At 40.8% G+C, this 24617-nt stretch overlaps 3 protein-coding genes across 5 annotated transcripts; all 3 read right to left on the bottom strand.

The window, feature by feature from the left end:
* Positions 1-461: 461 nt before the first annotated feature.
* Positions 462-7259, bottom strand: prkag1 (protein kinase, AMP-activated, gamma 1 non-catalytic subunit). The gene is made up of 13 exons (XM_028997825.1): positions 7093-7259; positions 6001-6052; positions 5381-5481; positions 5213-5294; positions 5074-5132; positions 4918-4963; positions 4782-4836; positions 4508-4634; positions 4030-4195; positions 3911-3948; positions 3373-3519; positions 2905-3004; positions 462-2465 (listed from the first exon to the last, which is right to left on the bottom strand). Exons 1-13 carry the CDS (start codon positions 7099-7101, stop codon positions 2455-2457), a joined length of 993 nt encoding a protein of 330 aa, XP_028853658.1. The 5' UTR covers positions 7102-7259; the 3' UTR covers positions 462-2454.
* A 324-nt stretch (positions 7260-7583) lies between these two features.
* Positions 7584-11349, bottom strand: rhebl1 (Ras homolog, mTORC1 binding like 1). Its single transcript, XM_028998533.1, has 9 exons — positions 11174-11349; positions 10950-11058; positions 10503-10574; positions 10342-10409; positions 10056-10138; positions 9791-9847; positions 9658-9705; positions 9358-9439; positions 7584-9196 (listed from the first exon to the last, which is right to left on the bottom strand). Exons 2-9 carry the CDS (start codon positions 10999-11001, stop codon positions 9104-9106), a joined length of 555 nt encoding a protein of 184 aa, XP_028854366.1. The 5' UTR covers positions 11002-11058; positions 11174-11349; the 3' UTR covers positions 7584-9103.
* A 911-nt stretch (positions 11350-12260) lies between these two features.
* On the bottom strand, positions 12261-24295 carry LOC114800939 (limb region 1 homolog-like protein). Of its 3 annotated transcripts, none has more exons than XM_028998869.1 (18): positions 24018-24295; positions 23640-23925; positions 20439-20523; positions 19146-19179; positions 18413-18552; positions 18030-18133; positions 17781-17904; positions 17305-17373; positions 16552-16616; positions 15776-15848; positions 15601-15687; positions 14987-15063; positions 14678-14755; positions 14458-14531; positions 14275-14365; positions 14130-14137; positions 13867-14028; positions 12261-13773 (listed from the first exon to the last, which is right to left on the bottom strand). In XM_028998869.1, exons 2-18 carry the CDS (start codon positions 23700-23702, stop codon positions 13764-13766), a joined length of 1344 nt encoding a protein of 447 aa, XP_028854702.1. In that variant the 5' UTR covers positions 23703-23925; positions 24018-24295; the 3' UTR covers positions 12261-13763. The 3 variants fall into 3 exon arrangements, with proteins under 3 accessions (XP_028854702.1, XP_028854700.1, XP_028854701.1); XM_028998867.1 differs by having other exon boundaries at positions 14130-14196; positions 24018-24291; XM_028998868.1 differs by having other exon boundaries at positions 14130-14196; positions 24024-24291.
* Between the last annotated feature and the right edge of the window lie 322 nt (positions 24296-24617).

Here is a 24617-nt window from a genome sequence, read left to right as displayed (position 1 = left end):
AAACAATTTACCCACAATTTTGAACGTGTGGCAATAATTTTGTCCAGCCCTGTGAAGTGATGTCAGATTTGGCTTTTTTTGTTGTTGTGTTTGTTGTTCCAATGCACATTTTTCAGGGAGAATTAAAAGGGTGCCGATAATTTTGGCCATGGATGTATATTTTGAGCATAAATCTCATTTTATTTTAATGTAGACTCATGGCTTGTTTGTGTAAAATGGTAAGCATGCACAACTCCAATAAAATGGGCGCATTTATTCTAATTCTCCAAGCAGCATTGTGTCTACCATTGCACTTAATGTTTAGCCATACATCTTTATATTCCTTATTCCATTCATCCTTAATAATCTATTACTTATGCCTTTCAGCGATGCCCGAGTCCTCAGAATTCGGCTTGCTCAGGTACATAAGGGAACACAACCACAGGTCTTCCATTAAAAAAAGACATCAAAATAAGACACAATAACAGAAGAAGGGGGAAAACATTTATAATGCTCATGCATTACACTGATGATTATGAATAATAAAAATGTAATATTTACATATGCACTTTGTATACATCTTATTTGCAAATACCTTTAACAATAAAACATATAAATGATAAATATGTGGTGGAATGGTCCTGTAACTTGGTTTAATGGTGCAATAAATGCCCTCTGGTTGAAGAGGAGATAAAAGAAGAGGGGGGAAAGCTGACTGGGTCGAAACAAAGTCAGGGCGTTCTGCTAATTCAGCATGTCCTCATTTTAACTGGTCCATTTCATCATACTGACACCACTCCACGAAAGGTTGGGTTACACAGGCACTAAGGCCTGTTAAATGCTGACGACAAGCACAGTCAGGTGTGATGCTGTAGGGTCTGTACACTGATGACTTTGAAAATGGTATTGAGGGAAGGGAACTATGGGTCATGCGATTTCTTGCATTTTGACTATAACAAGCCAAACTGGAGAATATCAAACGTGTATAAAACTAGGGATGCACAGACAGTGAAATTCAAATGAATAAATTCCGATCACCAACTATTTAAATGAACAGAATCATATTATTCAGAAATACGAAAGCATCATAAAACATACTACACTCTTACATTCAACAAAACCTCAAATCAGCAGCCAAAATACCTTTAAAAAATAAAATGAAAGGGATGATCAATTTTGACTTATTTAGTCATAATAGACACTTCTACAAAAAAAAAAAAAATCAACAACAGAACTGTTTTAAAGTCTGCCACTCATTGCTCTCTGGTCCCACCTATTAAATCTCACCAGAAACTGCAGCTGCAGCTTCCTACTGTTATCCAGACTATGAGCCCATACCAGTGTATGGTGAAGCTATCGGTGCACCCCCAGCTATTACTTCTAGATTAGACAAAGTTAGAAAACTCATGATATGTGTTGAGAGAACAGCTTTGGCTTGAAATCGGGCCCTGACTGCCAGGCTCTGCTAAAAGCCGTGGGTTTGCTTCATATCCTTGTTCAGAGGCACTGAAAAGGACACTGAAACAGAACCGTCGAGGTTAATGCAGCCATGACCTTTCCAGCTTTCTCCTTTTTCTTTTAGACTAAAGAGCTTTTAAGAGTCTTAGGTGTGGTGTCCATTTCATTTGCTACAAATTTAATGGCACCCACTCAGCCAACGATGTGGAAAGCGAGACATTTTTTCAAGGCTGGAGAATCTATAGCAAGCAGCACTGTAGCTGCTCTGGTGGCCGGTGACTAAAAATTTAAATGTATAGAATTACATAAAACTCTGAAAACTTGAATATATCATACTGTGATAATCAATATATACCTGCCCTGTGAGAGACAGTATGGAGAAATGGCAATCAAATAACTTCCTGATCTATTATTTCACTCTTACAATAAAAAAAAAGAATCATTGGGTGCCCACGTTCATTATTATTTATGGATTTTGAAAAATGACAAGACGCAGCACTACAGCACTATCCGTTACCCACAGGAGACTTCACATTGCAGGGGGGAAATGAGCTTTGGCCTCGAAACCTTCATAGTCCTTGTTTAAAGATGCGAGGGTCTGTCTCATCACCACTCCACATCTTTTTGAACAGTGACATGATCTGGACGCCTGTGCTGCGGTGACTTGCTGAACTAGTAGCCCTCAGGACTAGGCAGAAATTTGCTAACCAGTGTAATTTGAATGTATGCTGAGCACCCTGTACAAAAAAAATGAAAATAAAGAAACAGTGGGTCAGCACCCCTGCGCTGTGGCCTTATTGAGGTATGACTGTGGCTCCAGGTTTCCATCGCTGGTTAGAGTTTTGGCTCGATTTCACTGTACTTGTGCTGTCGGTCCCTTGTTAAAAGTGTATTGCTGGTTTCAGAGGTCAATGGACCTTGCCAATATCACAAAAATTGTCACCATCCCTTTCTTCCACTTTTCCAGCTCTCGTCCATCAAATTAGGAAAGAGAGTGAAAAACTCTTCTGACTTCAATCAAGCAGACCCTGAAAAGAATAAATGTGGTGTCTAATACCTTGTGATAAACAGTGTTCTGCAAAAGTTTCAGACAGTAGTAAAACTACTTTTTTGAGTGATTCTGAAATTGGTCAGGGATGGACTTCTAAAATAATTGGGAAAAGCAAACCCTGTAAACATATTAATACCCTAATATGTTTCCCCTACAAGATCAAATCTACAGATGTATTGTCGATCAGAGAACAATAGGATAACAGAGCTGTTGTTTTTTTTGTATCTTTCTAAGATAATTCTACAAGAAACATTTAAGGTAAATCAATCTTTGATTATCAGTGGTTTGGTTTTGCCTGGTAAGACTTTTGCACAACACAGTACATTGTTATAATTTGGCATTTTAAACTATATACAATATTAAGGTACTGTTGTAATCGTCTCGACAAGTCTGAATGTGTATACGTGAACACACACCTTCATCGCCATTGGTGAGAACCAGGGCCTGCAGAATGTCTGACAGCGATACGATTCCTTTCACAACTTCCTGTTCATCCACCACTACTAACCTATGGACCTGTGGAACAAAGCAACAGATAAACAGGTCTCCTTTCAAATTTATTTTAAGCAAATAAAATAAACATACAAATCAAATAGTGCATCAGGAAAGTAAAAGAAGAATGAGCGTCATATTTTGGCATCGTATTCAAGGCTGTATTTGCTGCCAAAGGTGCTACAACAAAGTATTGAGCAAATGCTGTAAATACATATTTTAATAAATGTGCCAAAACTTTTTTCCACATTGTCATTATGGGGTGTGGTGTGAAGAATTCAGAGGAAAATTTAATCCACTTTGGAATAAGGCCGACATAACAAAATGTGGGAAAAGTGATTTGCTATGAATACTTTCTGGATGCGCTGTACATTTCTCATGATCCCTGTTACCTCTGCCTCCACCAGTCTGTTAATGATGGCCTCCAGGGTCTCATGTCTGTGACAGGTCAAGACCCCCTCAAAGTACTGAGAGCGATGCTGCAGGGCCTTTGTGACAGTCACATCTAGGTTGTTGTACGTCTTTTCTGCTGCCAGGTTCTATAGGGAAATCACAGATGAACCGCTCTGCACACACATGCGCATAAACATGCCCCATAAGAACACACACACTATAATTCAAGTTACATATGCCTACACACACAATAGCATAGAATAGTGTTGGATATACCTACTGTATATCTAGGCTGTAAAATCACACATTTCTGTTGAGTACATCAAGCTATAGCGGGCAGACAGAGATGGGCTCTGGGTTTATGGATCATTAAATCAATACATGGCTGTGTTTAATTTGTGGTTCTGTAACAACTGAGCAAAAACTGGGGGAGGTGCCTGTGCTTTAGAACACACTAGTAATAAAATGACCTTTATCCCAGGCCCCTTCCCACTCTTGCCCAGTTTATTAACAAAGAGAAGGGTATCATATACTTACTATGACATCAAACTTTGAGTAGATGTCCACAACTCGCCCTTTTAAGAAACAATACAAAGACACATTAAAAAAAAAAAAAGCAGAAGTAATATATTAACAATAAGTAAATATATTGTCACCCTTGTCATCGACAACAGGCAAGGCTGACACCCTCTGATCCACGAATATCCCGAGAGCGGTGTAGAGAGGTGTGTCAGCACGCACTACGGCAATCTTCTCAAACGTTCCAATGTTCAGCTCCTCCAGCGTTTGGCTCAGGAAGGCAGGTTTGGGCATCTCTGAAATCTGCAGACAGTGACATTTAAGAGTCTTTTGAATGCTGGATGAGTCACTGGTTAATACATTCTATAACTTGCATTAAAGACTTAACAGCTGAGGGTGTGTGGAGTTTGGTATTAGAATGTGTGAGAAGAGGTGTGTATTTAATGTTTCTTCACTGAGTAAGAGCAATAAAACGCTAAAGGTAACACTCTGTCAGTCATTAAAACACATAAGGTGTAAAAATGAAGTTTTTGAAAAAGTGTTAAAATGGATTATATATAAACTACAAAATTGAAGACAATTTGTTGGCACAAGATGAAGAAGCATCAGACTCACAAAGAGTTTGAGGAACTTGAGGATCCTCTTGTGTGTGAGGATGTAGAGGGTGTTTCCTGTCAGTGGGTCTATTACAGGCAGCCTGTGGATCTTGTTCTTCAACAGAGACGACACAGCATCATATAGACTGAAGAACAGATAATGGAGGGGGCAGAAAGAGAGAGAAACTTGATATGGACTTTGTTGAAATGTCATAGGTATGGCAACATATTTGCAACTCCATACAATACAGTGTCAGAAATTAACATTCTTAGGATTGATGTTTCGTGTCTACCTGGCATTAGGAGAGATGCTGACCAGGGGCTTGAAAGAACCTTGCAGGTACACTTCTGCAGAAGCAGAAAAATTAGCCAGTCAGGAGCTGTCTCCTCAATGTATGTAGACAGAAATGCATCTCACATGTGTCCTACCTCTCCAGGTTTCAATTTTGTGCTCCTCTAATTCATATATTTGAACCTGCAGATCCATTCAGTGCAACAAAAAAAAAAAAAAACTTTTTGAAAGGCTGAACAACTTCAGTAGTAATATGATCAGCACTGGTCAGTTCATCCAACAATTCCTCTTACCAAAGGTGATTTGTAGTAGCGATGGAGAATGTTGATGAAGTCTGTGATGGTAAGCATACCTGTTGATGGAGAGCAGGATTACAGGTGAGGGCCCAGTGGAACCACTGCAACCAATTATGAGTAGAAAGACCTCACTTACCCACAAAGCACTGCTTCTTGCTATCCCACAGCGGAGCTGCTCTAACGCCATTGGACACCAGGGCAAAAAATGCTTTCTTCACCTTTCACGAGAAACAGAGACGACCCATAAATAACAAAAAGTAGGTGATCAGTGTTTTCTTATGTGCAGCCTTTTGTTCTCTCTTACCTGCAGAGAGGTGTCAAACACCACCAGTTTGGAACTTGTAGGGACCAGATCGTAGCACCGGTGAGATTTCATGAAGCGAGTGTAAACATTGTACTCTGGGTCTGGAGAAAAGCAGGACGGCGTTATTATCAGCCTCTGAGGCGACTCTTTCACTGCGTGTGTATCAGAGGGCGCTCCGCCGGCTCCAGGCGCCGCGTCTGAGATTACTCAGGCTGATCCACAACGCCAAAAACAACAGAATTTCAGATTACATGCCCTGTTAGCACGTTATATGAGAACACGAAGGGCGTTCCAAGTCAGAACAAACCTTATTAACATCACACCTTTACCACAGGGTACGACTGAATGTGAACCCTTGTGAATCCTTCAGAAATATCAGGATTTGGAAAGTTATAGCTGTTATATTATTATAGGGTCTTCGTACACAAATTCAGTATTATTTTACAAAAATGTTTCACTGTGTCTTTGTACCAGTAAGCTCAAACAGGATTTTTAAAAATCCTGAACAACATATTCTTGCATCTTGGAAACCATTTTTCCTCAATTGTCTAGCCAGTCATCACCAAGAAGTTTATTCAGATATTTTATAATAAGACAGAAGCCCTAGATGTGACCGTTACCTTCGGCATGATGCTCCTTTTTGCCCTCCAGATCATCAGGTATAGGTGGAACCTGGAAATACGTGGATATAATGAATCCACAAGGAATAGGCAATATACAATGCACACAACAAACAACTTGTAGAAAGGCATTTACAGTGAGAAGTACAACGATGTACTGAGAAACAATGCAACAGGGTGATCTGTCGCAATGTGTAACAATTACCCAATTTCCAAACAGTAGAAAATACTACAATTATGCATTTAGATGGGACTTAATTGTAAGGATTTCTTTCAGGACAGGGCAACTGGCCACAACCACCAGTCGATAGGTCTGTTAGTGTTTACTACACATTTACTACATATTTGCACATGTATGATCATTCAGCGACAGAGAAACGGGGCAGTGCTGATTAACTCCTTCCTGCTGCAGGAACTGCTGACTCAGAAAGTTAATTCTTCTAGCAAATAAATACCAGACTGAAGTTGTGCGCAGACATGTTGGTTTAATTTTCACTGATTACCTTGAAGGATGCCATTTCAAGACCAAAGTATCCGTAGTTTTAACCAAACGCTTGAACAATTTGGACATAATTGCGTTCATTCAGAACGCAGCTAAAGGCTAATTACTGTGCGACGCTGCACACGACGATGCGAGCGGACTTCCGCCTCCTTATTTCCGATAATATGCGTTAAATATAAAAAAAATAACCCAACATTTCCCACGTAATGCCTACACATCTTGCTCGGTATTAAAGTACATCGACGCCTGTCGTTAGCCTGGCCAGTTTCACGACAAATAAATGCCTCGGGTCAACACAAATGTCTTTAGAAGTTAAGTTTTGAGGGAAACCCTTCTCAGTGTAAAATATTTAATCGCGCCGAATAGTTTATCCAAGTTGCCACGTCTGAGGCGTCCGCCGCTGCAACGAAGTACCGGGTTTAAAAGTGGAGTTTATAAAGTGCCGGGTTATAAACGTCTCAGTACAGATATCTTACCGCGGGCGTTATTACGCGGTAGTTAATCAGACACGAAGCGCTCCCTGTAAACGGAATATAATGCTAACAGGCTAGCCTCCAGCAGCGGAGAGCACGCAGAGGAAAACTACTCACACACTCCATGCTCCCGTTCGGCTCGGGCCAAATTACGCGCACGGGCGACGGTCCGGGGCACAAAAATTCCCGTCCTAAGCGGAATATGTTAACCAAGAGCGGAGGTATGGCGAGACACCAGCTCGACCTGAGCGACGCTGGAGTCTTTACTTTTATTATGACGTCTCGGCTGGACACGTCATAATAACAGTCCCCGCGGGGAACACGCCCACATTTACATTATACATGCACCTAGCGTGTGTGCACGTACATTTGTATGTGTGCAAAAGTTAAAATTACCTAGAGATCGCGTTTAGCGACCGATCCGGTAAAAAAATAAAAATGTCGTTTTTTGCGCAACGCTTGTACATCCTGGGAAGAGTCGACTTTTAATTTGACACGAACAGGAAGTTGCGGGAAAGCGCTCGGCGGGACATGCGCAGTACACGGTGATAAGGCGACACGAAGGCACTGTAACAGTTTCAGAAAGAACACCAACAATAAAAACAGAGTAGGGAGTAAAGGATTTATTTCTCTATTTTATATACAAAACTGTTTACAGCATGGTTCTCTTTAGTTACCGTCCCAGCTTTAGGGTGTTGAGGGGCTCCAACACCACTGGATTCCTCCAAAAATAGTGGGTTCAAGTTGGAAAAAAAAAAAAAAAGAAATACCTCAAGTGCACCTTATGCTGGATGGGCTTAGGAAATATGGCGCATGTGTGTGGGTTGATGGAGATAATGATGGGAAAGAAAAAGTGAGGTTGGTGTAATGGAGCTAAGGCACATGACACAGCATCACCAGCACAAAAAAAAATCTATTCACTATTCAATTAATTAAACAACCGATCAATTCATTAATCAAGGCTAAAACTGTACACATATCATGAACACCAATAGAAGTGAAAAAGGAAAGTACTGACAAAACCTTCGACAGTAGCTATAGCTTTTCAAACCAAATTCTCCCGTGGGGGTATAATTTAGAGTAAAACAGATTATGTAGTGAAGTATATGGAGCAATGATGGAAATGACTTTGGTTTGTTGCTGAAATGTTCAACAGACGTAAGGTATCACAGATACACACAACCTCTTGCAGGTAGCTTGACGTGACATGAATGTTCATACTTTTTAAAAAATCTGCGAGCAGATTAGGGAAACAGGTACAGCAGTAAGACGTAAGACTCCACTCCTCAGTCCTGACAGCCAATTCCTCAAACAAAGCTACTTTGCTCAGGTCCCTTTACTCCTGAGTACTCATCTGACAGTGTATGTACCTCTTTCCTCTCTGTAATTTCATTATGCCAGAAAGGGAATAAGGGCATCAGACAAACTAAGAAAGCAGGCTAGGAGCACTGGAAAAGGCCCTAAAAACACCAAAAGCCACAGTGAACTGGATGAAATCTACAACCTGAGAAAATGGACCAGTCACATATTGAGGCATCCAGGACTGTTTGACCCACTGGTGTCTAAGGCAACTTTTTCCGTCAAAAACTGTTCTGAGCCTCGGAACTCTGACACCTACTCCTGATACATGCAGAGGCATGTACCATTGAATACTGCCAAGTGAACATATTCTGTGAGCACAAATACAAGAACAAGGGTGGGTTGCAAAACCTGGGATAATAAGAGTGCATGTTGGATTTGGCAGGACTGTCCATGATTTCTTCCCCCAAAAGAAGACTGACAGATGCCAACCAACACAATCTACAGTACATTATCATAAGACCATGGTCTATACATTTTTAGCTATATTAAATCCTCCCATCACGAACAATTTCCTAAAATGGGCTACGTCATTGCTTTAAAAAAAGAAATAAAGAAAAATAGCGTGATTGGTTGGCTTCATATGCCAGTGGCAAATCAAAGAAAGGCCTGTACAGAGGTTTAGCGGGACACGGTGCTGTAGTTCTGTGCTACTGAAGACAACAAGAACTGCAGTGCTGTAGTTTGGCGGGTCATGACTGGCTGGCTGGTGATATTGTGTCTCCTGGCGTTGGCCAATAAGCCAACTGCTTGTGCGGGTCTGACACTTCTACATCACGGCACACTTCTTTTCCTCTGAGGGAGCATTACCGTCCGCTTTCTCCATCTCCAGAATAATTCGCTTGAAAACTTCCACGGCCGTCTACAACAAAGACAATTACACTTGTTAAATTTATATAAAGACCTGTAAAAAGTGTAACAAGTGTTGCATTATTTATAGACAATAATCCACAAATAACACAGGAGTAGCTCTCTCTCTCGTATATAATTTTAACTGCTTAGTACTTTTTATAAATTCCAGACCTGGTTTTCCTTGGCAGAGGATTCCATGAAAGCAGCACCCCATGAGTCAGCCAGTTTCTTACCCTCCTCTGGTTTAATCACTCTGGAAAACAAGAGAATGTGAACAGAATCCAATTTCAAAACTCCATGACATTAAACACTGTTTAGTCACATATACCGCCTTGAAATGATAAAAAATGTGCCAAACTATTCAATTACATAAAATATAAAAATTAAACTGTTAAATTATACAAAATAAGGCATTAAAATGTTACAGGACTCCTCATCGATCAGACGTGTTTGTCTCAGATCGACTCTTACCTTTCCATATGAAGATCTTTTTTGTTTCCGACCAGAACAGTGGGCACTCTAATGAAGTAAGCCAAAACAGCATTGGAATCATATCAATATACTACACATTCTGAGACCAAATAAGCTTGTTCACAACCCTTACTGTATTTTTCCAACCATATCGAGCAGCTTGTCATGCAGAACTTGAACCACTTCAAAACTATGAAGGGTACATGGAGGAGACAAAAAATATTTTTTTAGTAAAAATGAGTACTATATCAGAACACCGTATTTGTCTAAACCTCACTAAAAGAAAGCTTGAATGTGAAGTGCTACTAAATCTCATTGTCTGTTTTTCAGTATGCACCTTATTTAGCAATGCTACTTAACTGTACTGCATGCTCAGCAAAATGTGACTGAATACCCACCTTTTCATGGAGGTGACCGAATACACTAGGACATAACCATGGATGTCCATTGAGTGAGACTGAGGGAAAATGGAATACTCGTCCTGAGAAGAGACGTCCAGGAGGTCATGAGGAAACATAATGATTATTAAAGAGAAAACATCCATGATGTTGTAAATGTTTAAAACAAGTTTACGCGAGAGAGAGAGCTATCACGCACTACTACTAATAACTTGTGATTAAACATGTATACACATTAGTATTACAACCAAAGGTATAATAGAGTTAAACAACAAAAAAGTAATACCTGTCCAGCAGTATCTACCAGTTGAAGATTAAAGTCCTGTCCATTCACTGACACCAATTTATTAAAAGCTAGAACACAAACCAGTAACATCGTGATTCACCCACCAATACTGTAATCATCAGTTTAGATAAAATGATTACTACACGGTTATTTGTACTTACTGTTTTCAATAGTGGGATCATAGGAATCTACAAACTGCCCTTCCACAAACTGTATTGTTAGAGAGGATTTGCCTGTTTAAAAAAAATGGCCAAGCTGGTCACACACTTTATATATACAATATATATATTGTAAATTCATTTCTACACCCCCTCGAGGTCCCAACAGAGAACCGCGTTCACCCCACGCAGTCAATGCCACTGCGGCTAGAACATGTGGCAGAGTTCTGCAAACTAAACAGATCCAAAAACACGCGTGCTCGTCTACCAAAGCCGCGCGTTATAGCATAAGAAATGTCACTTATAGTCACGAATAAGCAATACTTTGTTTAGTATGTGTGTGTGTATATATAAATAAGAAATAGCCACTCGCGCTAGTTCACGTCACGTTTCGCTGGCAGTGCTAAAGTTAGCTTAGCCGCAACAACAACAAAGACTAGTGTCACTCACCCACTGATCTGTACCCCAACACCGCGATCTTCCTGTGCTTCGGCTGTGGCATTGTTTACGCAAGAACGTGTTATTCAGGTCGAAAGTGTATATTTTCGATATCTTAATACTGAAAAGAAAAAAAAACTTTATCGCCACATTCGTATCTCGTCACGTGACAACAACAAACTTTTCCGAGCCGCTCGCGCCGTAGCTGTCCGCCGGGGCCTCGCGCTGAAACTTACGAGCCGAATATCGCTCTTTACGCCGATGGTCGTGGCACATGTGTCTCCAATATGCTTTTATTGTCAACTAGTTCCAAAATATCAGGGTCGATGTTTCGTTTTTACGACTCAAGAAGCAAACGAAAAACGGCTTATTCACCGCCGCGGCGCTTTCGCTTCACGCTGTCGGAAATGAGTATTGGAAAGGCACGCAGTCGGTGTTGCCAGGACTGGGCGAATTCTCCTGCCCATGTGCCACCTAAAACTAACAATTTCCTGCCGCTACTTCGACGCACCGCAGTAACAACGAAGGAGTAAGTTTGTGAAATTAAAAAGGAAACAATCATTGTTAATATTCTAACAATTGGCTCTTTGCGCGATGCACAATAACATATTTTAGATACGTGTTAAACTATATAAAGTGTCACAGATTTTCCCAGCGGTTATAAATTACAAATATGAAATCTCTGGGCAGATTAAACGTTTTCGCCGCCCATGCTCATGTGTTGCAATTTGCGCGCCACTTCCCACGACACTGTTTCTAAATACAGCAAAACCGCGTAAAAAGGCCCGACTTTGGCAACCGCGCACGCCGTCGTAAAGAAGACTACGTCAGACGCAGCGTTTAGAGGACAGGACGCTCTCACCCTGACGAAATGCGGTCAAGTGCTTCCGCGAGGTGGAGAGCGCAAGATAAACTTTTATCACAGCGTTGCATTAGTTTTTCCGCGTTGAATTCCACAGAGACGATGGCCCAGGCTCAAACGAACAATTAATTTATTTGCCTTATAAGCATGACCTTATTTGTATTTGTTGGGACTGCAAAACTCTCTTAAGGACAAGGCTGCATTGCACCAAACATGTTGTGCAACAGGAAGCATGAGTAAAAGTAACAGTACCCTTGTGCTGTTATTATTGCACCAGACAAACCAAGCTGTGTCGAATGCCTTCAAAGGACTAAAATGATTCAGTTCTGCTAGAAACCTGATACGGTCCTTGGAAATAAACTACAGGGGTCAACCTTTAAGAAAGTGTTAACTTCCCCATTACAACAGGTCATTATTTTTTTAAAGCCGGCTCATGTCCAATGTTATCGACAAATAAAACGTGAAATGTAATGCCTTTTATTGAGTAGTCAAAAATACATGACATTTGGTTATATATTGCATCTTACTGTATATGTCACGTTATCTAGTTTTATTAATATTTTCATTTAGGCAATTAAATTGGTGCCAACAATACATTTTTCTAACATAAAATATAAAAAAAATATCTAAAAAGCATGAATTCTTGTAGACACCTGAGTCTGTCATTATGAACCTTTGTTTGTACAAATTATAATTTACACACACACCCACATATATGTTTACAGTGCACAGTACACGAGAAGAATATAATTCTGGAGAGTCATGTCATGTTTAAGCATATGACCGAATCAAACGTTTTCTTTGAGAAATGAAATTTCTCCAAATGCTCCAGTATGCGATCTATGACGGAGCAACCCATAAACACAGCTTAACTCTATATGAGTAAAATACAATGTACCAAACATAGGACCTAATCCAAAAAGGACATCTTTGTTTTGTGGTACACAATAATATTGCACATTTAAAATAGCACAGAGCACACAAATCACTGACACAACAGGGGAGCATAGGCACATAACCACAATGCACTACTGGATAACAAAGAGAAAGGCATGAATAAAGACACAATGTAAACTTTCATATTTCCATAGAATAATTCACAACAGTTTTCAGGTCTTAAACATGAAAATGATGTTTAAACTTTGGCTCTATACGCAATCATCCCACTCAAACATTCAAATTTAACATAATCCAATGCCACCAAGTAAACTAAATAAAAAACTGTTATAAAAAAGATACAATAGCACAGTAGTAATACAATTTTAATAACAGTACTGGCAAAGGTATATAGGCATTTTCAGATTTTCTTTTTCACCCTCAGGCATTTCAGAATAATCCGTAAAATAGATTTCGTTAGTGCAAGAAAATGTGACCAATAACAGACACAGATTACAGGCATTGGCAAATCTGTACCTCGTATCGGAAGAATGGTTAATTATAATATACTCCAGTCACAGTAAACGCCACCAATTGGACATCTTAGAGTCTTCATAGAGGTTCTACAATTCCTACATTTAAAAATTCCAGTTCAGCATATTTTACTTTGATTTAAAAAAACGAATATTCAGGACAGTGAAAACAAAATCCAGGGTTTGAGCACTGGCTGACAGCTCAATGCCCTTGTCCCTTTGTACAACACATCTTTTTTGGGGGCTCCACAGATATGCCCATCATATTCAGTGTACCCTGGTATGCTAACACCTTATTGGTCCCAACAGAGTGAGGTTTTGCATATCGGGAGATTTTTTGATTTTGAGGTCCACTGATGAATCTCTCAAATAAGTCTCACTCTCCCTAGTTTTTGACCCTTGTTTTCCAGGTCAGAGATGCAGCCGTAACCCACAGTTATTGGTAGGCAGATACTTGCTACCATAACGTGTGCAAACATTCAGTTAATCTTTGAAAGGCCATTGGCTAAAAGGAGTTTGAGAGGGATTGTGGAGCGGGATACAGTCAGAGGGATTTTATGCAAACCTGCCAGGAAAAAAGGAACAATTTTCATGATACAGTCCAGAAAAAAAACAAGCGAATCAATTTGGGTTAGTTTATGTGTACATAAGGTCTCACCAAAAGCCCTTATGAGCTCCCTCTGAACAGCCCACGTCAGAGTGTTGATAAGACAGGCAGACGTCAGCCCAGCGAATAACACGTTGTACAGGAATACAATGTGAAAGTTTCCCAGCCAGTTGTATCGTCCAAAGTCCCCCGGGAGATCGAAGTGTGTGATTCCTGCCATACAGTTACAGAAGCAGTCAATACTGCATCAGTACCAGCCTGACACTGAATTCTGTACTTCAGGACAGGTTTGAGCTGTGGAGCTCTGGCCTTACCCAGAGTCCTGGAGAACACAGGCAAGGCCGAGCTCAGAACAAGCAGAGAGACACAGTTGCCAATAATCTGTAAAGAGTTGAGTTTACTGATTAAATTCTGTTTCTAAATTGTGTTTGTGTGTGCGTAAGTATGAATGAAATGTACCTGAGTTAATGTTGTGTCCTGTGCTATGGGAAGCAGCTTCACAAACAGTGGAGAACTGTAAAATCCCACCACTGAGGACACCATCAGATATCTAATATTGAACCAAAGTGAAGGCAAACAGTGCAAGTGAAATACATACACACACACACACACACACACACAGAATGTGGATTTGAAGGATACAGGATGAGGATAATCTGCACAGCTGCGCCCAGAGATCCAAACATAGAGAAAGAAGCAGCACCCAGGGGAGGGTCCTATAAAACACACATGTGGACATGCAGTATAATCTTTTGTACTTGATCAAGTACCTTTGGCAATTGTTGACTTTTGCATTATGTCGGTGGCACTATAAGCAGCACTTCCCAACCCATTTTGCATTTAGTGAGTAATTACACTGCACCTCCATGCCACGGGGCAAGGCCGTCTCATCAAACAGCAGCTCCAGCACATGGAAACACACCATCAGTATGCACACCACCTGAGAGAGGCATGAAGAAAGAGGAAATCAACGTAAACGCTCTTCCAAGAATCAAACATCGATGCTGAATTTGAAAGCGAAACACTGCAGCACAGCACACGGTGACACAACGAAATGTGTCCTCCACTGTGCCAACACCTGCCAATGTCTTCATCATACGGGTGTCAAACACGCCCAAAGGCTGAGGACACATATTATACTGCTCTTCTGGTGGAGACCACCACTTCTTACCGTCAGAATGAGGAGCTGCAGCATGACCAGAGGGTAACCAAGGTTGCGCTGCCATGGTGACGCTTTCCTACGCATCTCTGAAAAGAGAAGGCAAGATGTGATGGATTCCTTACAGCGGGGCCCTCACACATTTTCCCGAAAACAAGTTGATACAGTTAGACAGAGCACATATCTAGACATCACTTTTATTACAAAATTCACAAAATGGCAGTGCATTCCAGTCACTCTTCGAAACCTTTAATCATGTATGGCCAGCATAGGGGCACTTCACATTTCCATTGGCAGAATCCCCACTGGCATATTTAAGATAAGACTGATCCAAGGGCAAGCTCTGTATGTTCTCTACTGTAACAGTCCTTCGGAAAGGAAGTTAATAGTGGACCTTTTGGCCTTTCAACATGGCACCATTTTGGTATGGTGATCAGACATTGACACAATTTCCTGTGAAAAATGCTGTTTTCTGAAGTGGGCTGTGTGTTCCTGCTTTGTGTCTGACACCATGTTTCAACACTCGGACAAACCTGACTTGTATGAACAGATCTTACCATTTTAGGGTGTTTGATAATTAAGAATTCTTACAAAAATTGTTACAAAAAACAATATTACAAGCTCACCTAGAGCAATCCGCCGGACCTGAATTGTAAGGTACTGTTTCTTTAAGGCATCTTGATTTACATTCATCCAACAAGATGTCTTCTTACCTGTCAAGGAAAATATTCTGTATATCCTTTACAAAGCAAACTCATGTGACATATACATATATAATCATATATATCTGAAATGACTTACTCCTAAGTTTCCTGGAAAGAGAAGCTTCCTCAAAAACAGCACAGCTCATTGTGTCATCCATATCTTCCAAAAGCTATATAGTAAACCAGCACACACACACAGAAGTTAAAGAAAGCTTATGTACTACAGATGAACTATATCCAGAGGTTGGTAGAAAAAATTAGCCAATCATTTTAATCAAGGTAACTCCAAAGTAACTGTTGGACTGTAATATCTCACTTATAAATGTGCTTATTCTGATATTTCCTAATAATAACAATAATAATCATAATAATAACTTGTAGTAATTCATGCACAAAATGTAAGCTTATTATATGATATATGCTAATTATATCTGCTAGCATTGATATATTAAATAAAACAGGGAAACAATAGCGCCAATTCCTTCCTCTACAAAAAAAAGTCTACTGAGGTCTACTGAGCTCATGGCACCATTTAATGAAATTGTAACAAACACTAAAAGGGTTGATATGAAAGACTGTTATTCTGTATTCTTTCTGTAACCTTTGCTTTTAGTACTGGAGACCGTCGCATCTGCTATTTATAATTCTGTGTCTGTGCTGTGTGACTAGTTTGTGCCACTTTGCCACCATGGTTTGTGTTTGGTCATGTGACTGCATAGCTATGTCTGATTGGTGAAGCAGTGTCATGTGATTTTGTAAATGCTTCTCGTCACTACCCACCTCTGGATATATCAGTATATTAACTGCCCGCACAACCTCCTACAAGATGGCAGTAGCATAAACATCAGCAGGAGACTTGACAGAGGAACTTACCCGCGGTTTGACAAGCAGCCTTCCTGTAATGCTGAACATTCGAGACAAGCCACATGGTGTATACACTGCAGAACAGACAACACATTTTATATTTACAATTCATATGCCTACTAACACACATGCCTGCATACCTACACCTAGATTTACACTACAGGTATAAGTGGTACTGTCAGATTATGCATCTACAACTGTTCACTGAATGAGATCAGTATGGGATTACCATGCGCTCATGTGTCACCTTTAATCATTCTTAAATGCATATGAAAAGTTTTAGGGCCTCCAGGAGGCCCAGATCCTTGCTTATATAAGCCAAGAATATAACCTAACAGCAGCAAAACATGGGCCGCCGCCTTACAAGCAAGTCTCCAGAAATTAAGAATACAGACGTAGACAGATATAATGTGGCCTAGCTGGAACAGAACATCACCTGTGTTGTGCTGTGCCACCTCTTTCAAGTATGATTCAACAACCTAAATACACAGCTAGCTAAATACACTAAAGCGTATACGCCCCGACTGCCAACACTGCTACCACGCATTTCACAAACATGTGGGGAACCAAAGCCCCTCCCAGTTCATAATCTGCTTTTAGGCGTTATTATAGGTGCCTTCAGCCAGACATGCAAGGACATATGTATGAGTTGTTCTGAATAAAGGGAACTACATTCATTTATTAAACATACACGATACAAAACATACATTTACAAGACTAAACTCATGAAACACAGATACACTTACACACAGATAAACTTACAGAGTAATAGCAGGACTCCGAAGAGAGAGATACACGAGTAAAGGTAAGGCAGGTAATACTCCCATAGATCTAAGAGGCAAAAAAAGGAAACATGGGTTTATTTTCTTTCTTAACTATTATTCGCACAGATCTACATTTACATGTTAAGATGTTTAGTAGGTGCCCCTATCCAGAGCGACTTATAGTGACAGGGACAGTCTGACAGGAAACTCTCAGGGTTATGTGTCTTGCTCAGGGACAGGATGGTAGTTAGTGGGGTTTGAACCTGAATCTCAATGGATTTGTGCTCCATTCCTGAACACTGACCACAACCCCTTCTATTATTAACACAACCAATTCTATTAATATAGTCTGAAAATTGGAACTGTGTTCAAATATCTTAAATATATGATTTCTTATATTGTAATGATTTCTTATGATTTTGACCCAGCCAGTAAGTCAGTAACTAAAAATGTTCAAGTGAGAAAATTAATTACCATAAAGACTATCTCTAGCTGTGGTGCCATTCAGGAGAGCTGATGCCACCCATACAACACCCAGCACCAACAGAGACAGAAGCAGCAATTCCACAGCGGTCTCATATACACGTGACATCAAACCCTGTACATGTGAAACAAAGACAAACACATTATACACATTATACACGTTGTATTATTCATGCCTACAACATTCTAAAACACACTAATTACTTACAAACGATTAAAAAACCCAACAACTTTAATTACCTTTTTGGAGCCAGCAAAACCCTCAGACTCTGTGAAGAAGTAGGCAAAAGGGAGCAGGAAGACCAATGAGAGGTTGGAAAAGAGGAAGACCATATTCCACAGTCCTGTTGGTACAAAATAGTAACAAAAATATTAAATGTAACACCCATACCAGCAACATGATATGGGCAAATGCAACCGGCGACTTTTTGTTCCGCCATCAACCATCAGGGGGTGCAATATGTGAGCTACATTTAATGTCTTACCCTTTACAAACTTCTAATAGAAAGATGATTACATATTATTCCCAAAAAGCCTGCATGGAACAGATACTGCATGCGTTATTATATGTATAGCATCTTGCAGACTCTTGCAGGTGTGTGTGTCTGTGTGCACATGCTTGCCATGAATGAGGGATCCGTTGAGCCACTGCATGTAATAGCTGTGAGGGAAGGAGAGCAGGATCTCATTGGACAGGATGGAGATGGGAAGGAGCAGCACAGCCCCCATGGACACAGAAAGTGAGAACGTACAGAGCCACAGTCTGGTGAGAAGAAGAGAACACGGGATTAAATTCTGGAGTAAATAACATCTTCATCTGACCTACAGTGGATACGGAAAGTATTCCGTCAGGTAACGAAGGAGTGGCTTCACAACAACTCTGTGACTGTTGGCTCTCCACCAACCCCCATCCGACCTGCCAGAACTGGAGAGGATCTGCCAGGAACAATGGCAGAGGATCCCCAAATCCAGGTGTGAAAAACCTGTTACATGTTTCCCAAAAAGACTCATTAGATTAAGGAAGCTTCTACTAAATACTGAGCAAAGGGTCTGAATACTAAGGACCACATGATATCTCAGTTTTTCTTATATAAAAAATATCAAGATTTATTGTCATTGTACAGTTACCTGGGCAATGAAATTAGGTAGCATAGGTATGCATAAAATGTCAAGAATTCTGTGTTTTTTCTGTCAATATCGGGTGCTGTGTGTACATTAATGAGGAAAAAATGAACCTAAATGATTTAAGCAAATGGCTGCAATATAACAAATAGCGAAAATTTTAAGCGGGTCTGAATACTTTCCGTACCTACTGTATGTAGCTATGCACTAGAAATGAATGTCTGATTCACTTACGCAATTTTGTTGACAGTGGCATCCTCATCATCATCTGAGGAAGTAGCAAAAGAAGGATTAAAGATCAGAGATAATAAATTAAATCTCTACTTCAACACTAAAATAAACCTGGTTCACATGAAGAATCAGAAGGACGTGTATTAAGAAGGTATTTAACTGTCAAGACATGCATCATCTTAAAGAAACCGTTGAGCGGACCAGGCGTTATAAAGCTTAATGCCGCAGGAATAAACCGGAATTCTACACAGGCTGTTGTTATTCCATCCCAGGACGTCAGCGTGAGACACCAGCCAAGAGGAAGCAGGTAGAAAGCGCAGGTGCATGGTGACAGATTTGGCCTGTCCCTCCCAGCTGATCAACAGAGAAGTGCAAACATGTCCGTGCCTCTTCAAGGCATTATCAATCTTGCACTCCTACCGCAGCAAGAGTCCTCAAGCGCAGCTACGCCGCTATAAATGTGTCAGTTTGGTATTTGTACAGGTACAGTCTGTGTCAGGCTCCCAGAAGTGCCTCTTATTGAAGGAAAAACTGGTGGAGCAGCCTTTCAATCTGAGACACGTTCTCAGAGGAAAATCGAAAAACACATTGATTTAAGTGGATGGATAAGTGCAAATCCAAAATTGGATCCAGATGAAGGTTTTTTTCAAAGTAGATATTACTGTACTGTACAGTAAAGTGTGAAGTTCGATATACCAGATGGTTACTCTTGGCCGCTAAAACCAAATCATGACCCAAGGAAAAAGAGTGACGTCATAGAAAGCTCAACGCAGAACTGGATCTGCGGCAGCCTGGAACCATTTTCCTTCCTCCAAATCCCCTCGCTGCAAACGGCTGTCCGTGTGTGTTTTATGTAAGTATGGCAACACTCGCGGCGTCTGTGCGCACTGTTCCCTTTGTCTGCACTCCAGGGGTATTATTATCCTATGAGAACATTCCTGAAATCCCTCTCTGGATGACGGCTATGGGGGGCTGCCAGAGGGGTGGAGGTAATTTGGTGGGGCCGAGGGGTGTGGGGCGGTTACATAACTGTGTTATAAAGTAGTGACGACCGGAGGGTTTTGTTTCGAGGCTTGTCACAACACGAGTTCCGTGTGGAAACACAAAGAACACAGGCAAAGAAGACAGTTGGACGACAAATATACACAGGACCTTGTCTCACCCTCCACAGCTTCAATTTTAGCTCAATAAACAAGGCAGGATCGGTAAGAGCCGTCACTGGTTGCATCAAGGCCCAGTGTGGTCCAGCTTATGTAATTTTGGGTCACCACACAGTGACCTGTGGCTGTGCTGTACCTGTGGCATACTCCGCGCTCTTCCGGTAGTGTGTGATAATGAGGTAGGCAACGATGTAGAGGCCAGCGAACAGCAGGGCGCAGATCTGAATGTAGGGAAGAGGGGAAGAGAGGGACAGAGAGAGTTGTCATTGGCATTTTATTGGCCTATTCCAGAGTATCAGAGGCGAGTGTGTTCCTACCGTCTTTTGAACAATATGTACATAAAATATCCATTAGATTTAACATTACTACTAATATACTGTATATGCCTTCGTCCAGTCGTTTTCTTTAATACTATGCCACCAAAACAGATGTAACATATCAAGCCCTGGACTTCACAAGCTTTAAGGTATCTGGTATCAAGATATGAGCAGCAGGTCCTTCAGGACGTTTTTGTCACTTGGGCGATTCTCTGGAAAAGGAAACGTAAATGCTAAAAAGATTTCTGGAATATTTGCATGTTTACTTGTCAGAATATTTAAGATGGGTTCTCAGATAATGGGGAACATCATTTAATTTCAATGTATTTAAAAAACGGAAGTTTTTTTGCAGACATTTACATCGGGAGAGGAAATACCTCTCCCGATGTAAAATTTTTACTAATTTCAATGACATTCAAAGTAAATTGTTATCATACCCCAGACATTCAAAGTTCAGTTTATATATATTATATTGAATAATGCATCAGGCTTCATTTAAATATTTATACAATGTACCACATTTTAACTCTTAGTACTGGCTATCATGTGTTAAACAGCACTGCAGTGACGTTGTTATCCTGTTCATCACACCTTCTTGGTCATTTTAGTTGCATATATTGGTTTTGCATAAACATTGCTTTACTGAAGTGTTGCACAGTTTTGACGCCCATTATACTTTGAAATAGTTTTGTCTGAATGCTTTCAGAGTTCACAGAATTATATTGTGGAAGTTTGTTTTAACAAGTGAGACTAGTTTTCTGCGTCCCGTCCATCACATGGCAAATTTTCAAACTGCTTGTGTGGCTTTTGTCATAAATTCATATTGAACGACCCAGTAATAAGGCATGATGAGTACAACACAGTCCTGTTGTGGGTGTTTAAATGCTCAGAGCATAACTTACTGTTCACATACAGTACAGGCCAAACGTTTGGACACACCTTCTGATTCAATGTGTTTTCTTTATTTTCATAAGTACATAACTCCACATGTGTTCATTCATAGTTTTGATGCCTTCAGTGAGAATCTACCAAAGTAAATGGTCATGAAAATAAAGAAAACACACTGAATGAGAAGGTGTGTCCAAACTTTTGGCCTGTACTGTATTTCTGGAGGTAACTAATTCCTTCCATAGGTTATAGTGGAAAATATAAATGTTTTTCTTCTGCCAAATGATCTGTTTAATAAAGTATGGGTCAGTGGAATGTATTTTTTGTCACTCCTCCACATAAACTGACATCTGACTGGCCACCATTCCATGACCGTCACTTGCCTGCAGCGTTTTGTTTTTTGTAATGGCGGGCATTAGCAGGTCTTTGGCATTGGTGTGCATTTTAAAACACTAAGCCCCACTGTATCCCCTCCTCTGCAGAATTAAGCATCCTGCTTTGTGGATGTGAATCTCGGCCCCCAGTCAGCGCGAGGTGCCGCCAGTGTAATTCCATTGACCAGTTCAAACCAGCAGGCTGTCTGCCAGCCTGGCAATACAAGTCAATGGATTTGCTTGTGTAGCTGTTTGGGTGGCATCATAATCAGCAAGACACAGTTAATCTTATCATGTGACACATCATTCCTACGTAGTCGGTAGAGCCTGTGCACTTACTCACTGTCAATAATGCAGATTTGAGATTACTACACAGTATAAAGTACAGTTGGTCTAATAGGTGCAATCATATTATCACAGGATTAAATATTGTACAGTGCACAGAACAGTGTTACTATGGTACTAAATCCTGTATTATTCATTGTTACAGCAGGAGTCACCAGCCCTGGACCTGCAGCGTTGTTCTTTCCATCTTTCCAGTGCAACTGCTTCAACTCAAGTACTGGGTGATAACAGGAAGAGAAGCAGAATCATGCTATTCGAGTTGGTGACCCCAAGTCGAGTTGTTTCATAAAATAAAATTCATGACATATTTTCCAATGTCCATAATGGAATTCCATTCTGTGTTTCAAATAAGTTCGCGTTTTCTAAAAGATACACCATTATTGTGTTATGTCAGCTCTGAGACAGATTTTATGTAATGCTTGGAATATTTTCAGATCCCCTTTGCCACTGTGCTAATCCTTTGTTAAATTACAGGGGATATATGAGTGAAATTACACCACCCCTTTTTTATTGTTTTTAAAGGACATTGTATGATTGACACAAATCATTCTCTTTTGGGTGCTTTATAAGTCTATTTAAAAATCACTTCCTGCCCCATCTGTGCCTGTTTTTTACTGGTCCCCACATAATCTGACTTTCACTCACCATCTGTTCTAGAAAAACAGCAACAGAGATGATCAACGCTAAATTTAACCAATAGTGCGAATGTATGCATTCTAAAGAAAGGTGGCTGGAATAAGCCATATGTGGGATTTGTGTTTCGCTTCAGTCCGTAATCCTAGTCATTAACGCATGTTTGAGACATTCGATTCGAATCCTGAGACCCGAAAACTGCAGTAAAATGTCGTAAGGTCAGAGGTCATTTCCCTTTGGATGGCAGTCGGTACTGTGATTATGGTTACACGCAGGTTTAACTGGTACTATGCAAATGTGTACGTCTGTATGTGAAAAGTGGAAATATTCATTAAGTTGGTCGGTAACCGTGCACTGAATCTGTAGAATTCTCTTCGATGGGGGCTTAAAACAATTTAATCTGTCGCCCTCCCCCCGAAAAAAAACGCACAAACATGAGGAGGGATTACATCCCAATGGGATATTGCGTGCCAAAAAAAATTAATCTGAACCACATGCAGATGGTGATTAATGACAAACGTGCACATTTACTAAGATAAACAATGTTAGTAAAAATTGCACCTCCACCAGCACAGCACAATAAGTTACTGTTCAGGTTTACTAGTCAACAGTTCCGGTGCGAGAAAAGGTAAAAGCGAATTGATTTCTTGTGTTTCAGTCCTGTTGCCTTTTCGTGTGATTTTATCGGCATGGCGTGCACGGACACCACGGAACGCTGTGCATCGCTGGCTTTTCTCTTTGATCAAAGTGTCATGTCTTGGCTGAACAAGACGTTCTCACCAGGTTCTCCCGCACACGGTGGTGGAAGAGCTGCTCCCGCAGAGTCACGTCGTCTCCTTCCATCGTCTGACCAACATGTCTTGGCGCTTCAAGGTTAACGCAAAAGCGAAGCGAGCGATCCCTCTCACCGCAGCTCCTTCTGTCGCTTGATGCTGGTGGCAGCGGGCGTGTGGACGCCACGGCTCGTTGTCACCAGTGATGTGAGCCGTGGGAGCGTGTTGCCAGGTCTTTGTCGAAACCGTCCAAATAGCAAAAGGGGAACCTTTCTCTTCTCCTCTACAACATACTGTCATTTGAATGGACCATATTATACACTTTTAGAGTGTCCGTCATATATGTGAAAGCCTCGCCGTATTAATACGCTGCAGTGATACTCACACGTACACGTGGTCCGAGCTCCGACCTGGCAACATGTTCTGTTGGGGGACACTGTGTCCAGCTGCTCGGTGGCCGGAGGCGAGGAGTTAAATTGAGTTTCGACGTCCGTTCCTTCCGAACTTAGGAGAACAACGTGTGTAGTAACAAGGGCGCACTGAGACCATAACGCGAGTTTCACAACTTCGCTACCTGCAGCAGAGTGGGTGCTATTACATAACACGACCGCCTTCATGTCGTAAAAAATGTCGTCGTATTAGTATGTTTCCATACTGGTCTGGTCTGACACTAGATACACTCCAGAGTATTAAAGAGGGTGCAGGGACAACGGGACACGTTTCAGCAGACTCTTACATCACATGTTGAAGATTAAGCCACACTACAGGATCAAGTGAAGCATTGTTTTAGCATTACAATTTAATTTTAAATGTGACCTGTTAAGGACATGTCTGCCTACTGGGTTTTTTGTCAAAGTGTCTTCATGCTGTTTGAAAGTCTCAGAACTGAAATTTAGTGAAGTGACATGATTGTCATTGTGAAACACTGCAGCACAGCACATGGTGACACAACGAAATGTGCCCTCTGCTTTTTAGCCATCAGTGT

Source organism: Denticeps clupeoides, chromosome 12 (genome assembly GCF_900700375.1).
Source record: "Denticeps clupeoides chromosome 12, fDenClu1.1, whole genome shotgun sequence".
NCBI lineage: Eukaryota > Metazoa > Chordata > Actinopteri > Clupeiformes > Denticipitidae > Denticeps > Denticeps clupeoides.
The sequence above is the reverse complement of the archived record's forward strand: the minus strand, read 5'-3'. Positions and strand labels throughout refer to the sequence as shown.